Raw genomic sequence first — 14,168 nt, 5'->3', positions numbered from 1 at the left:
ATCTTCTGCCCCGCAAGTCAAAAGATCCAGCCACCAGCTAGACTTAGTTATGGTTCTCTGGTCTAGACTGCTGGAACCGCTGCCTCTTTAGTGGATGGGATGATTGTAAAGATGGGAGAGGTAGAATGGGGCCCTATCTTTGGAAATCATTATGTGGGCAGCCAGGAGTGAAAGTAACTTAAAGGACTTACTGGTATGCCAGAGTCCTGAGCAGGGGGGTGGGGCCTCAACCAGAAGTGGGTGGGGCCTCAACCGGAAGAGGCAGGACCTTTAAATCCCCAGGCCCGTTAAATCGAGATTTAACGGGCCCAGGGCTCCAGCTGTTGTACTGGCAGCTGGGAGCCCCGGGCCCTTTAAATCACCACTGGAGCCCCAAGGTAGCGGTAGCTGTGGTGGTGGCCGGGAGCCCCAGGGCTCGGACAGGAATTTAAAGAGCCCGGGGCTCCTGGCCGCTGCTGCTACCCCAGGGCTCCGGCAGTGGGGCTCTGGTGGCGATTTAAAGGGCCCGGGGCTCCGCCCACTGCGGGGAGCCCTGGGCCCTTTAAATCGCTGGCCTGGGGAAGCTGCCCCCTGCCGGTACGGTTGGCTGTGTACCGGCTCTTGCTGGTACGCCTTACCGGACCGGACCGGCTTACTTTCACCTCTGTGGGCAGCACTGGTTTCAGTGGATGGACACTGCTCTTCAGAAGGCCAGGGGACCTCTGGGAAGCTGGGTTTTTCTGTCAAAAGCATGGGAGACATGGGGGCGGATATCCATGCTCCTGTACCGGAATGGATCTCTGCAGTGGGGTGATTTGAAGTCCCTGTGCCGAATCCATTCTCCCTTTGTTACCACTGATGAATGGGTAGTGGCAGAAGCAGACCAGGAAGCAGGAGACTCCAGCAATGAGCATCTCTGGAATCCTACAGTCCAATGAGGAAGATACACACAGGGAGAAGGTGAAGTTCCGGAGAGGTGGGGGTCTTACCCAGTATTGAAAGTCACAGGGGCTCTGCTGGCTTGTTGGGCAGACCACTGTTGCCCAGCTGCCTCGGCACTTCTGGAGAAGCCTCTTCCATGCGAGCAACTGACTGGAGATGAGAGAGCCTCCCAGAGGGTCAGCTCAGTGCAGCAGGGACCAGCCGGCCAGCTGGAATCTCTAGGAGGCCTTGAAAGCCGAAGTTTCTTTCAAATCATTATAGCAAAGGAGCCGCCTCACTGATAGGAGCGCCTCAGACTGCTCTGCTGCCCCCACCCTGCTGATTACATCACCGGGGTTTTCGGCCCTCTTATTATCTGGATTCATGTCCTTATAGATAGGGGTAATATTTAATAAACAAAAAGGAGCTCTGGGGAGTGGCTGCTTCTCCAGGAGATGGCATGCCAGGGACTGGATCTGGGGCTTTGCCTCTGAAATGACTTCATATCAGGGTACAGTGCAGGGACGGGTATTTAAATGTGAGACAAAGGAAAGGGCCAGGCCCTCTAAGAGTGGCCAAGCTCCTGGACAAGACCATGTCCCCACTGCTCACCAGATGTCTGAGTACGATGCAGCCTTCTAGCACTGTGGAGCAAGTTTCAAAGGGGAGAGGATGCCCCAACATTAAAGTCTCTCCTTCAGGATCAGTCTTATAGCTACAGCCACAGCTGCTCTCAGATTTATTATATGGAGCAAGTGAAACCATCCAGCATGCAGTGAGGTTAATCCGGGTATCAGCTCCCTATGGCTACCCCACAGCAGCTGTAAGCTCCCTGCCTCAGCTTTCTCAGATGAGATGGTCACAGTTCATTTCAGACTCAGCTCTTTGTTCTGTAGGGCTCAGCAGACGCCAGGCCTGTCTCAGATCATCTGTCTCGGGCTTTGCTGATTCACCGATGCTGATTTTTGGGGGTCCCCCAAGTCTCTACAATCAGCCACAAGAAAAGACCCCATCTGTGTGGCTGCGGAGGAGGAAGATTGCTGAGCCTCAGTTACACTGAAGCCCCTGCCCTTCCTCGCCCACTGCCTTGCATTCGAGTGGAAGGAGCTGCGGGCTCAGGACGTGGGCAGCAGCATGTGTAGAGCCCATGAGCGCTGTGCACAGCAGCTGGGAGAGGGATGAAGAGGGGATTGGTTTTTACACCTTATGGAACCTGTCATGGGTAGTTAGAGAGCAAAGCGCTATGTGGCCTCGCAGTCAGGCAGCAGCTAAGCCTTTGTCTGGTGGGAGCGGGCTGGGGTGGTTGAGAGTGAGAAGAGGTTATCAGCGAATGCGCAGAGCTCTGGGCAGGAGCCCAGCGGGATCATGGGTCTGCGTTTAAAGGGCTGTGGATACACCCAGTGTCTGTCTCACTGGGGAGGCCACAGGACAGGGAGTGCTGCATGGCTCGGCAGCTCAGTGGCCTTTCCTCAGTCCCCGGGATCTGAGAGCCTTGGGTGGCACTGGCTCTCCCGTCTGTGCAGAGCAGCACACTGGAGTCTGCTTCGCATTTGGTGGTGCGGCTGTAGTAGGGCTCCATGACGTGACGGAGCTCCAGGGGCACGCTGAGGGGCAGCAGCTCGGCTTTGATCACGGCACCCAGGTGGGCCTCGGAGGATGATGCCCGGAGGTTCTCTGACCGGCTCATCTTGATCAGCAGGTCAATGGTTTTGTTCTCAGCATCCAGAAGGCAATTTGGCATCCCATCCCCATCCCTGGCTTCGCTGGCTGCCAAGCACCTGCTTATGGCACCTTGCTCTTTGCACTGGAGCCTCTCATCTTCTAGTTTGGCCTTGCAGGGTTCTTTCTTGGCCTGGTGGCCCTTCTCAGAGCCCTCTGGGGACCTTTTCACCGAGAGGTCCAGAGGGCCTTCATGGGGCTTAGTGGCTTTCTCCAGTGCCTGGTGGATGTGATAGAGCTCCCTTCGGATTTTGACCAGCTGTTCCCTCAGCTGTTTCTGCCCAGGGGTGTCTTCCTTTGCCAAGTCAGAGAGTTTCTTCTCCACCTCCTGGTACTCCTCCAGGGTTTTTGACAGGTCCCCGATGAGCACAGTTGTGGCCTCTGGGTCTGTTGTGCTGATGGAAGTCCCATGTACTTTGTTCTGCTTACACAGGGGGTGATCAGAGGCCGTAATCACAGGGGACAGAACATCAGAGCCACTGGCCTTCTCCTGGTCTTCAAGCATGCAGGCATGAAATTCCATGTGCCAGTGGTCCAGGGACTTTGGGAGCTGGGTGGGGGTGGCTCTCAAACCACTGGAGAGAAAAGGAAAGGAGACAAAAACAGAAATAATAATTGGACAGGAGAGCCCATTTAAGTGATGCTGAATCTACCACTGACTCGCTGGTTGGCCTTGGGCACATCACTTAGGCCAGCATTTCCAAAAGCGCCAGCTAATTTTGTGTGCTTCCATCCTCCGGTGCCCAATCTCAGACACCTGGGGCCTGATTTTGAGTGGTGCTGAGCACCCACAACTCTAGTTGAAGCCAGTGGAAGCTTCACATGACTTCACTTTAGTGGGATGTCAACCATTCTATGAACTAAATGTCCATAACAGCTAATGGGTGGTGTCTAAGGCCTCTCAGATATTGGAAGGGACAGCTCCAGCAAACTAATTTCTGCAGCTGTGCTGCCAGACTTTGCGATGGAACTCTGCTAAGCTGGACACCTTGCCCCGGGGCCAGCCAGAGGCAGCCTCATCCCACATATACTTGGGTCAGATGGATGTGTGCCAATTAAAATGGCCCATCCTATGATGCAGACCTCTAGTAATTTCATGACCCAGTCACAGATCAGCATATGCCCTCTGCATACAGGTGGACTTGGGAGAAGACTGAGCAGGGAATGGGGAGAAAGACAAGAGGGCTAGAGAATAATCTGTTCCCAAGACATGAAAAATAACAATCCACAACACACGGAGAATATCCTATCCACAAGGTGTGCCCTCAAGGGGCAAGATAGGGGGCTTCTAACATTAACTGACTGGCATTTCAGAAAACATCAGTGATTGCAGAGGCCTCAGGCAAGGGTGTACCCTAGTCTCTCCTGTTCTCTGCCTGTGATTTAGTCTCCTGAGGGCTGGAATACTTTGCTCTAATTCTGGTTGTTGGGTTTGGTGGTGTTTGGTGGTCTATGATATACAGGAGGATAGACTAGATGATCTGATGTTCCCTTCTGGCCTTAAACTCTATGACTGCTCCCAGGTGCCCTAGGAAACTGAGATTTCTTCCTCCTCACCAGCCTGGGTTGCCTGAATGGGCACAGAAGATGCTTGTCAGGATTGGGCACTGCTGCCTGCAGTGTAAAGGAACAAATGGAAACATGGATCACGTTTCCCACTTGCTCCTGCTATTGTTTTCCTCAGAATACTTACCAAACCTGTCTTGCCCTCATTACCATCTACCTGAGCATCACCCAATACTTGGTGAGTAATCCTCATAACACCCAGGGAGGCAGGGCAGGGCTGTAATCCCCACTGTATAGATGGGAAACGGAGGCACAGAGAGACTAAGGCCCAGACGCTCAAAGGTATTTAGGCTCCTAAATTCCACCTAAATACCTTTGAGGATCTAGGCCTTAGTGAGTTGGCCAAGGTCAGTTTTGGGTCATCTTCCTCTTGGGGAGCTATTCGTAATTAAAAGGATGCCTCCAGCAGGATGGAGGAAGATGGTGACCTAGCCTATGGAAATCCTTGTCATCCAGGGTTGGAGAGGCTGGGGCTCTAAATCCCCTGTATTTCTGATAGGCTTAAAACATGACCATGAGTTCACTGTTAGCCTGGCTTTGTTGATTGATCTGTAGTCTGATTCATGTCAGTGACTGGCTGGCATTGGCTGTGGGGCAGAGGTCTTTGTGAGGTGGTGTTTTAGTGAGAAAAACTGGGGTTTTGTTTGGTAGGAGGACACATACTAATACAGTAAAATCTGTTTTATCCAGCATGTTGGGGGAAAGAGGGGTGCCAGTAAGTGAAAAATGCCAGTTAACTAAGAGGGAGGGAGTTTGGGTGTGGGAGGATGTGCAGGGTGTGGACTCTGCAAGGGAGTTTGGGTGTGGGAGGGGGCTCAGGGCAGCGGGTTCGGGTGTGAGAGTGGGTGTGGGGTGCTGGATCTGGGGGACACTCACCTTGGGCAACCCGTCACGGCTGCGCCTAGGCGGACCCCCGCAGCTCCCATTGGCTGCAGTTCCAAGGCAATGGGAGCAGCGGAGCTAGATCTCAGGGCGGGGCAGGGGCAGCACGCTGAGCTGCCTGCCACGCATCTGCCTAGGAGCAGCCAGGACAGGTCACCACTTGCGGAGAGCTGCCCAAGGTGAGCAGCCACTGGATCCGGCACCCAGGACCCTCTCCCATGCCCCAACCCACTGCCCTGAGCCCCCTCCCACATCCAAACTCCCTCCCACAGCCCACGCCCCACACTCCTTTGTCGCCCCAACCCTCTGCCGGCCCCGCGCCAAACAGACTATAAACTGGAATTTCAATGAAGGTCAGAAATGCTGGTTTATAGTTCCGGTTGGTGAAGTGCCAGATAAAACACCTTTTACTGTGTTTAGCACTTATCTATTTAGCACCTTCCATGTTGCCAACTCTCATGATTCTATAGTGAGTTTTGCAATAGTTCTGCTACCCTTAAAGCATCCAGCTCCTGGAGCCACATGATTAGATGAGGATTTCAGCTTTCACTATAAAAAAAAAGTAAGTTTCTAGTTCTCTGGTAAAAGCTTGAAAATGGGACCCCTAAAGGCTCCAAAACCAGAAGGCAGGTAAAAAGAGTACAAATTGATTCTCTTTTAAAATCGCAGGGTTTTTAAAGCCAATCTCATGATATTGTTGGGCCTGACTTTTGAAAGCTTGGGGTCAGTCATGCTGCATTGTACCAATACTAGCCATTAGTTCCATTTTACAGATGGGGAAAGCAAGGCACCCAGGGGGCAAAGTGACTTGTCCAAAGCTACACACCAAGGGCCTGATTTTCTGCAGTGCATCCACAGCACCACTTGCTGGGATGGGAGCTCAGGTTTTCTTAGCACTTAGCTGAGTGGTCAGTCCACTACCGTACGCTGCTGTCTTTGTCATAACAAAGTGAGCCCCTGTTTTAATAAATCTGGAGCAAAAGGCTGAAGCCTTCGTTCAGTGTTGACTGAGGTACTCAGGCAAAGTCCACAGGAATTTGCCTACATCAGGACTGAATAACAACTGAGCGAAAGCCTTAAGATTTGGCCCACTGTTAGGTTCTGCAGAGAGAGGAAGAACTACTTGAGTTCTAATATCCTAATGGCTGCTGAAGACTTCAAGTTCCAACAAGGACAAAGGGACTATAAGAGTTGGAGAAAACCCACTGATGCCACAGAAAGACTCCACTGGCAGGTGAGACTGCCATGTCCTGATGGTGATCTGCCTTTTTCGTGCAGGACTCAGTTTTAAGAGGCAAGTGATTAAAAAAATGATTGGGAAAGGACAAGGAGGGGATGACAGCAACCCTGCATAAGCCTTCCTTGATCGTTTGTGGAAAGTCTGGTGGAATATTAGATAAGGAGACTGATTGTATCCTACCTGGTTTGGTGGCCTAATTTTCCAGGCATCAGCATTTCAGATCCCATGGACTCAAGTCCTCCCCCAGTGAACTTCCTCTTCAAGGAGCTGGCTAAGCAGCCAGTGTTCTCCAAGCAGGCGACCACTGGTAACTCTGCCTTCCTGATGCTGTTGGGGAGAACGGCCCCATCTTTTATCCCCACAGGGTTCTGGTGGATGTCGGACACTGGCTTTTTGCGGAGGCTGTTGATACCCAAGGCTGAGTTGCTTTCCTTTTCTTGTGCCAGCCATTTCTCCTCTTCCTCCTCGACCAGCATGGCTTTATGGCTGAGGTCAGGAGATGGCTCCTCCCTGACACCTTTCGCCCAAGGAAGACTAGCCTTCAGCACCGGCACCTTCAGCAGCTCTGCCTTTGGTGGCTCATTCATGGTTTTGGCTTGGATAGGAGTGGGCATGGCAGACCCTGCTGGTGCCTGGGCCTCTGCTTTGCCTGCCATCGTCTTGCTTTCTGCTGAGCCAAAGGTGTGTTCAAAGAGCAGGGGGTAGTAGAATCGTGGGAGGAAGGCCGATCGCTCAGGGGTCTGCAGGGGCTGGAAGTGCCCAGCGTGTGGGTGCATCAGCTGGGCGGTGGAGGCCAGGAAGGGCAGCTGGGTCAGCTGTGGGTGTGGCGTGGTGCTATTGACCATGCTGGGACCGAGATAGGAGAAGAGGCCGGGGTTCAGCGGGTAGTTGATACCCAGCAATGAGAGGTTGAGGCCCTGAGGTTCATGGTAGTCGCTGTAGGCTGGAGGGGGATAGCAGGGGATGATGTTGCCTTCGGTACATGGTGAGGAGACTTCAGTGGTGCCCCTTCTTTGTCCATTGGCGACCAGCTTCCACTGCTCCATGAGGACCCCGCCACTCCCCAGGCATTTTTTTGGCCCCTTGCAATGCTTTGGCTTGGCTTCTATCTCTGGAGGAGCCATTTCCTTGCCCTTCGTCGCATGGTTCTTCAGGGAGAAAACATCCGTGATGATGAAGTCGGGCTCAGCCTCTTTGCAAGGCTTGTCCCTCTTGTTCTTGAACCTGAAGAGCAGGGAGTCTGGCTCGGCTGGGTCACCAAGGCAACCCATCTCCTTCACTTTCTCCTTCTTCTCTCCTGCATCCATCTCCCTCAGCAGCCCGGCAACATCTTCCTCCTCCTCCTCTTGGAACTGGCTGGCATCTGTGGTCATCCCTCCTGAAGGCACGGCTTCAGCCGCTGCCGCCACCTTGTCACCTTCACCATCCCCATCTGTGGCCTGCTTGGGATTAGCCATGCCTCTCGCCACAGCCGGGGATTCACAGGCCTCATGCTCGTGTCTCCTCCCGCGAAGCCGGGAAGCCTCCGTGGCCTGCAGGAGACGGAGCTCAGGGTGCAGCAAGTTCCCCTTCTTGTAGGGCCAGTCGGACTCGATGAGCAGAGAAAGTGAGTTCTTGCACAGGCTGTACTTCATGTGGTTATACAGGTGGGACTTCTCCATGCACGTGAAAGGGCATTGGAAGCACTTGTAGTTGTACGGCTTCCCCCATGGCCTTGGGATGTAATGGGGCTTCTTAGGCTTTCGTTCCTTGTGCTTGTAGACCGACGTCAGCTTGCAGCTCACTTCGTCCTTCGACATGGCTGCAGGGGTGGACGTGGTGTGGACAGCACCCAGCAGGGTTGATTCTGGATGTTAAAGGTCACGGCCCGGAACCGTTGCACATCCTGAAAGAGGACAACACAGCAAAAGTCAGAGGAAGAATAAAAGTGGGGGGAAGGATAGCTCAGGAGTTTGAGCATTAGCCTGCTAAACCCAGGGTTGTGAGTTCAATCCCTGAGGGGGCCATTTAGGGATCTGGGGCAAAAATTGGGGATTGGTCCTGCTTTGAGCAGGGGGTTGGACTAGATGACCTCCTGAGGTCCCTTCCAACCCTGATATTCTATTACTCTAATTTACAGCTGTGATCTGTCCAGATGAGACTATTCTGCTCTGGAGAGCTTTGGGTTATGTACAGCGTGTGTCAGGCCATTTCCATTCCCAGCCTCTGAGCTGCATTGCAGCAGGGACCAGTATGGTGGACTCCGGTGTGATTAAGGGACCAAGTAAAGCAGCCATATTGCCACGCTAGGCCTGCAAAAGATGCTGGCTCAAACTCATTTCTGGGGCAGCTCCATTGAAGACAACGGAGGATGGATTTGGCCTAGTTGCCTTAATGCTGCTTGCATGGACTCAGAGGTAAAATCAACATGAAAACTATTTTGTTGAGCTGAATATAGATTAGCAACACTTTGCTCCTTGCTGTAACACAATACACATTTGTGTGACAACACAATGGGACTTGTCAAGTTTCAGAATGGCAGAAATATATACACTGTAGTCATGAGTGCCTGAAGCCCTTGAAATTTTGGTTCAAAAATGTAAAGTGATCTCTCAAACACTATCCGCAAATAGCACATGTACCATTTGCATGTACAAAAGCACATCTGCACACATGTCATAACACAAGATATGGACCAATGGTCCATCTGGCCCAGTGTCCTGTCTCTGACAGTGGCCAGTGCCAGATGCTTCAGAGGGAATGAGCAGAACAAGACATTTTCGCGTGATCCATCCCCTGTCATCCAGTCCCAGCATTTGGCAGTTGGAGGTTTAAGGACACCCAGAGTATGGGGTTGCATCCCTGATCATCTTGGCTAATAGCTATTGATGGACCTATTTTCCATGAATTTATCTACAGTAATTCTTTTTTTAACCCAGTTATACTTTTGGCCTTCATGACATCCCATGCTAATGAGTTCCACAGGTTGACTGTGCGTTGTAAGAAGTGCTTCCTTTTGTTTGCTTTAAACCTGCTGTCTTAATTTCATGGGGTGACACCTCGTTCTTGTGTTACATGAAGGGGTCAGTAACACTTCCCTGTTCACTTTCTCCACATCACTCATGATTTATACACCTCTGTCAAGTCAGGGATTAGATGGGCAGTTACCTAACTGGCATGCACAATGCAGTTTGACATGCATAGAGACAATATTGCAGGGGCAAGTGTACAGGCCACTTCTGAAAATGGTGCCCTTTAAAGTCCAATTTACTGATTTCAATTTCAGACTTTCTTGAAACCCCAATGGAGAGTCACGCTCCTCTCTGCATTCCCCTGTCCCTGATTACTGTGGTATCTTTGTGCAAACCCCAGCTAGCTCTCCTGGTGGTTGTACTCTTGAGATTAAGCTTTAACTGACTTACAGACAAACCTATAGTCACCCTATCTTCCTCTTCAGTGAAATTCCAGGCCAGTGCGTTTGGCATCTTTTCAGCTCAGAAGCTGGGAGCATATGAGAAATAAAAGCATATAAAGAAATACAGTTTAGTGAAAGTCCTATTCCCTCCGCTCTGCAAACTCCAGTGCTAGTGTGGTCTCACGGTCAGCCTCTGAGCTGTCCGGCCTTCCCTATTGTTGGGGTTTTGTGCAGTATGCTTTTCTTCCATGCATACCAGAAAATAAAATCCTTAGAGCGACTCTGGGAAAAGTCCCTTTTTCAAATAGCAGCAAATCTATCTATCTTAGATACCTACCTGGTCTGACCTGAGCACCTCCCAGTCAATTACATAGCTATCCTCACAACACCCCTTGTGACTGTTAGCCCCTTTTATAGACAGGGAGCTAAGACACAGAGAGGCTGAGTGATGTGGTCTGCCTTCACTAATAGGGTTGCCAACTTTGGTTGGATGAATTCCTGGAGATTTCATCACATGACATAATCTTTAATTACAGATTAATCTTTAATTTCTGGAGGACAATCCTGGAGGTTTTGCAGCCCTAAGAGCTGGATTGAAGGCACCACCTCATCTCACAGAGGACACCAGTCATCAGCTGGTGGTAGCTTCCACTCCCTACTGACTCCGCCGGGATGCCACGTTGGAACCATGGCCTAATTTTGCAAGAGTGACTAGAGATTTTGTTCCTTAATGGGGGCTGACTTTCGGAATGCTGAGCACCCGCTCTCTGATGCCCAAAACGGTGGCCCTCCAAATCAGTAGTCACTTATGGAACCATAGGCCACAGGAGCCATAGTCTCCCTATCATAGAATCATAGCATCATAGAATATCAGGGTTGGAAGGGACCTCAGGAGATCATCTAATCCAACCCACTGCTCAAAGCAGGACCAATCCCCAACTAAATGTCTCATTGCCAGCCCCGGAACCATCCAGTCCCCTCTGGGAGTCAATGCAATATTTTGTCTTCCGTTAACAAAAGAAAACTCTTGCAGTGACTCTGGGGAAAGGGACTGTTCTTCTGCAACGTGAAGACAGAAAACAAGGACTCCGCATGAAACCGATCCACTTAATTTCTAGGCGTCCAATCCTGCCCTGGGACTTACACAAGAGGCTCCTACTGACATGAATGGGAGCTGTCCATGCAGATCCAAGGGCAGATTTGACCCCACGGTTGTGCAGAGGGAGGTAGAGCCCTCCCAGCAGGAGCAGCTGCCTTCCTACCCGCAGCCACAGCCTGTGGGATCTGACAGGCTCTTGGAGTCTGTTTGGCATTAACTTTGGGACACCTGCGTGCATGCTGCCAGCTCTGCAAATGTGAGCAAACTGCCCTGGGAAGGAGGAGGAGGAGGAGCAGGGGATCTTGGAAGCGGCTTCTCCAGGTTGCCACTGACACAGGCAGCCGGAGCCATTAGGAGAAGCAATCTGCTCAGCTCCTGTTGGCTGGAAATTCAGGAGCCCTCCAGGGGGAATGGGAAAAGGTTTTGCAGAAGGAAACCTGCTCCCTCCAAAGTGGCATTGTGACTCCCATGCAAACCTTCTCCCCTGGTCAGGATCTGTTTGCAGGATACCCCCACACCCACCATACCACTCAGGTCAAGCTGTTGCACCTAGGGCCTTCTATTAAGGAGCTTGAGAACAGTATTGGAAGCCTTGGGGACCTGCTTTACAGAGAGTACTGAGTGTGTGCCCTCTGAGAATCAGGCCCCTTTAAGGCCCATCAGGGGAACTGTATTTTCCAGATTTCTTTCCCTTGTTCCTCAGTGCCAAGGACATTTAAAGATGACTCCTTATGAATAATCATTAATATTAACAATTGCTGTTCACTAATGTAACACCTGTAAGGTGAAGTTTCAACACAGGAGGATGTTCCCCCCTCTGGGAAACGAGGGGCAGAGGTGATATACTGTATTAATAACAATCATACTCTGCTCCCAGCACCTTCCACAGTAGATCTCCAAGCACTTTACAAAGGAGAGTATCATTGCTCCATTATCAACATGAGGAAACTGAGGCAGAGAGAGCGGCAGTAACTCGTGCAAGGTGACACGGGGAGTCAGTAGCAAAGACGGGAATAGACTCCACTGAGGTGATTCATGCCTCCCCCTGCCGCTCTACACCGTCAGCCTGTGCCTTCTCTGTGGAGTGTTTGGAGATGCAGTGCTGAATCTGCCCACACTTTTTCTAGTGCCCTGCTTGAATCACTAGCCCACGCTAGCACCTCACAGGAAGGTGAGTCACACTGACTTCTCCTGGGACATGACAGTCATTTCTACAGCCACCAGTTGCGATGGCCCAGAGGACTGGTACTCCAAGGGGGAAATGAGCAATGGGAGCAGATGGACCCATAGCAAAGAAAGCTCCTGTTTTTGACAGTCTTAAGGCTCAAGCACAGACATCGCTGTCTGGAAAACCTGGCTCTGTTTCTGGCTCCGCCGCTGTCTCTCCTTGGGACTTTGGGCAAGTCCTTTCCCCCTTTTTATGCATCAACTTCTCCACCTGTTAAATGGGGATAATAATACTCTTGATCTAGTTCTCAGAGGAGCAGGAAGAGGCTAACTCAGGAGCACTTGTAAAGCATTTGACTGCCTCTGATAGAAAATGCTATGGAAGTGCAGCACTCCACATATCCTTGGTTGGAAGAAGAAGAATAGCCAAAGAATGAAGGAAGAGAAACTTAGACAATATAATAACAGTTCCAAGCTTTCTGGGAGGTGACAATAGTGCTTAACCTCTCAGTGAAAAGATACCCTTCTGCCCATACCCTGTCTTTGTAATTCCAAACATGCCGGACAGCTGAGGATAGTCACACTGTTATAAATAGCAATGGCTGAGGGGGTTAGAAATCTGGGTGAGGGAAGCACCATTCAAATTTCTTTGAACTATCCAGACCTCTTCAGTCTGGAGTGGAAGCCCTGCAAGGAGGCACAGTGAAGGCACCCTGGTTTGGCTTCCATCTTTGCTTACGCGTCGAATCATAGAAGCACAAGGCTGAACTGTGACTTTAGACCCACAAGAGGCAGGCAACCAGCTGCACCACTGCTGGAGCAGGTGAGGTGCTTCAGAAACTCCCTTCTGAATGACAGTTGTTCCCTGGCTTCCTCTTGGCTCCACCTGTGTGCAGAGTAATTTATGGCTGACCTACACCATCAGCTCAACTGTGCTGGCCAGCAAGTAGAAGGAGGTGGAGCCAAAGGTCTGCTCATTTTCTGCCCACTTCCGCTCACTCCCCCCCATCAGCTTATTCCTACCTGCCCAGACCCAGTAGTATAAAGGAGGGGTCAAGTGACTCTCTAGCCCAGTGGTTCTCAAACTTCATTGCACTGTGACTCCCTTCTGACAACAAAAATTACTACACAACCCCAGGATGGGGGACTGAAGCCTGAGCCTGCCCGAGCGCCACCACCCCAGGACGGGGGTCAAAGCCATAGCCAAAGGGCTTCATCGCTGGGCAGGGGGCCTATAACCTGAGACCTGCCACCCAGAGCTGAAGCCGAAGCCTGAGCCCTGGGTGGTGGGGCTCAGGCTTCGGCCCTGCGTGGTGGGGCTTGGTCTTGGTGTTCGTCCTCGGGTAGTGGGGCTTGGGCTTCAGCTTTGGCCCCAGGCCCCAGCCAGTTTAACGCCAGCCCTGGAGACTCCATTAAAACTGGTTCGCAACCCACTTTGGGATCCTGACCCATAGTTTGAGAACTGCTGTTCTAACCCATAGACATTAGAGACAGGAACGACCGCTTAGCTCATCTGGTCTGTCTCTCGGAGATTTATTCCTCTTAGAACTCACTGGGGATTTGTCCAGTCCAACGTTAAACTTCCCAAGTGATGCAGTTCCTACCGCCTCCTTTAGGAGCCTGTGTCACACCCAGCTTGGTTCCCAGATTAGACAGGTGCAATATAAGAACCTGAGCAGACTACAGCTCACTGCCTGGATACCCTGATAGCCTACGAAGGGGACAATACATTGTGATGAAAGATGCAATCATGACAAGTAAGGAGATGTCACACATAGAGTTCTGCTGCCCAGTCTCCGCACTCATTGACTGTTATAAAAACATATTCTCTTATGACCCAATCCTTCCAGGTGAGTGGAAGGACAAGCCCACTACAATCAATAGGGTGCTCACTACCTAGGCCCTGATTCAGGAAAGCCCTTAAGTTAACATAAAGCACATTTAATTGGCCACACAAAATGAGCCCTACAGTCAACTCAATGGCATTTCTCTGTCTGTCTATAACTTTTGAATGCTGCATCTAATCAATAACAACATTTTAGGGAAAAAGAAAAGGAGTACTTGTGGCACCTTAGAGACTAACCAATTTATTTGAGCATAAGCTTTCGTGAAAATTGGTTAGTCTCTAAGGTGCCACAAGTACTCCTTTTCTTTTTGCGAATACAGACTAACACGGCTGTTACTCTGAAACATTTTAGGGA

At 51.1% G+C, this 14,168-nt stretch overlaps 1 protein-coding gene across 1 annotated transcript; it reads right to left on the bottom strand.

Moving 5' to 3' along the window:
* Nucleotides 1–556: 556 nt before the first annotated feature.
* On the bottom strand, nt 557–8,186 carry PRR35 (proline rich 35). Its single transcript, XM_073361417.2, has 2 exons — nt 6,488–8,186; nt 557–3,194 (listed from the first exon to the last, which is right to left on the bottom strand). Exons 1-2 carry the CDS (start codon nt 8,104–8,106, stop codon nt 2,264–2,266), a joined length of 2,550 nt encoding a protein of 849 aa, XP_073217518.1. The 5' UTR covers nt 8,107–8,186; the 3' UTR covers nt 557–2,263.
* Between the last annotated feature and the right edge of the window lie 5,982 nt (nt 8,187–14,168).

This window comes from Lepidochelys kempii, chromosome 10 (genome assembly GCF_965140285.1).
Source record: "Lepidochelys kempii isolate rLepKem1 chromosome 10, rLepKem1.hap1, whole genome shotgun sequence".
Classification (NCBI taxonomy): Eukaryota; Metazoa; Chordata; order Testudines; family Cheloniidae; genus Lepidochelys; species Lepidochelys kempii.
This window is presented reverse-complemented; position numbering and strand designations above follow the sequence as displayed.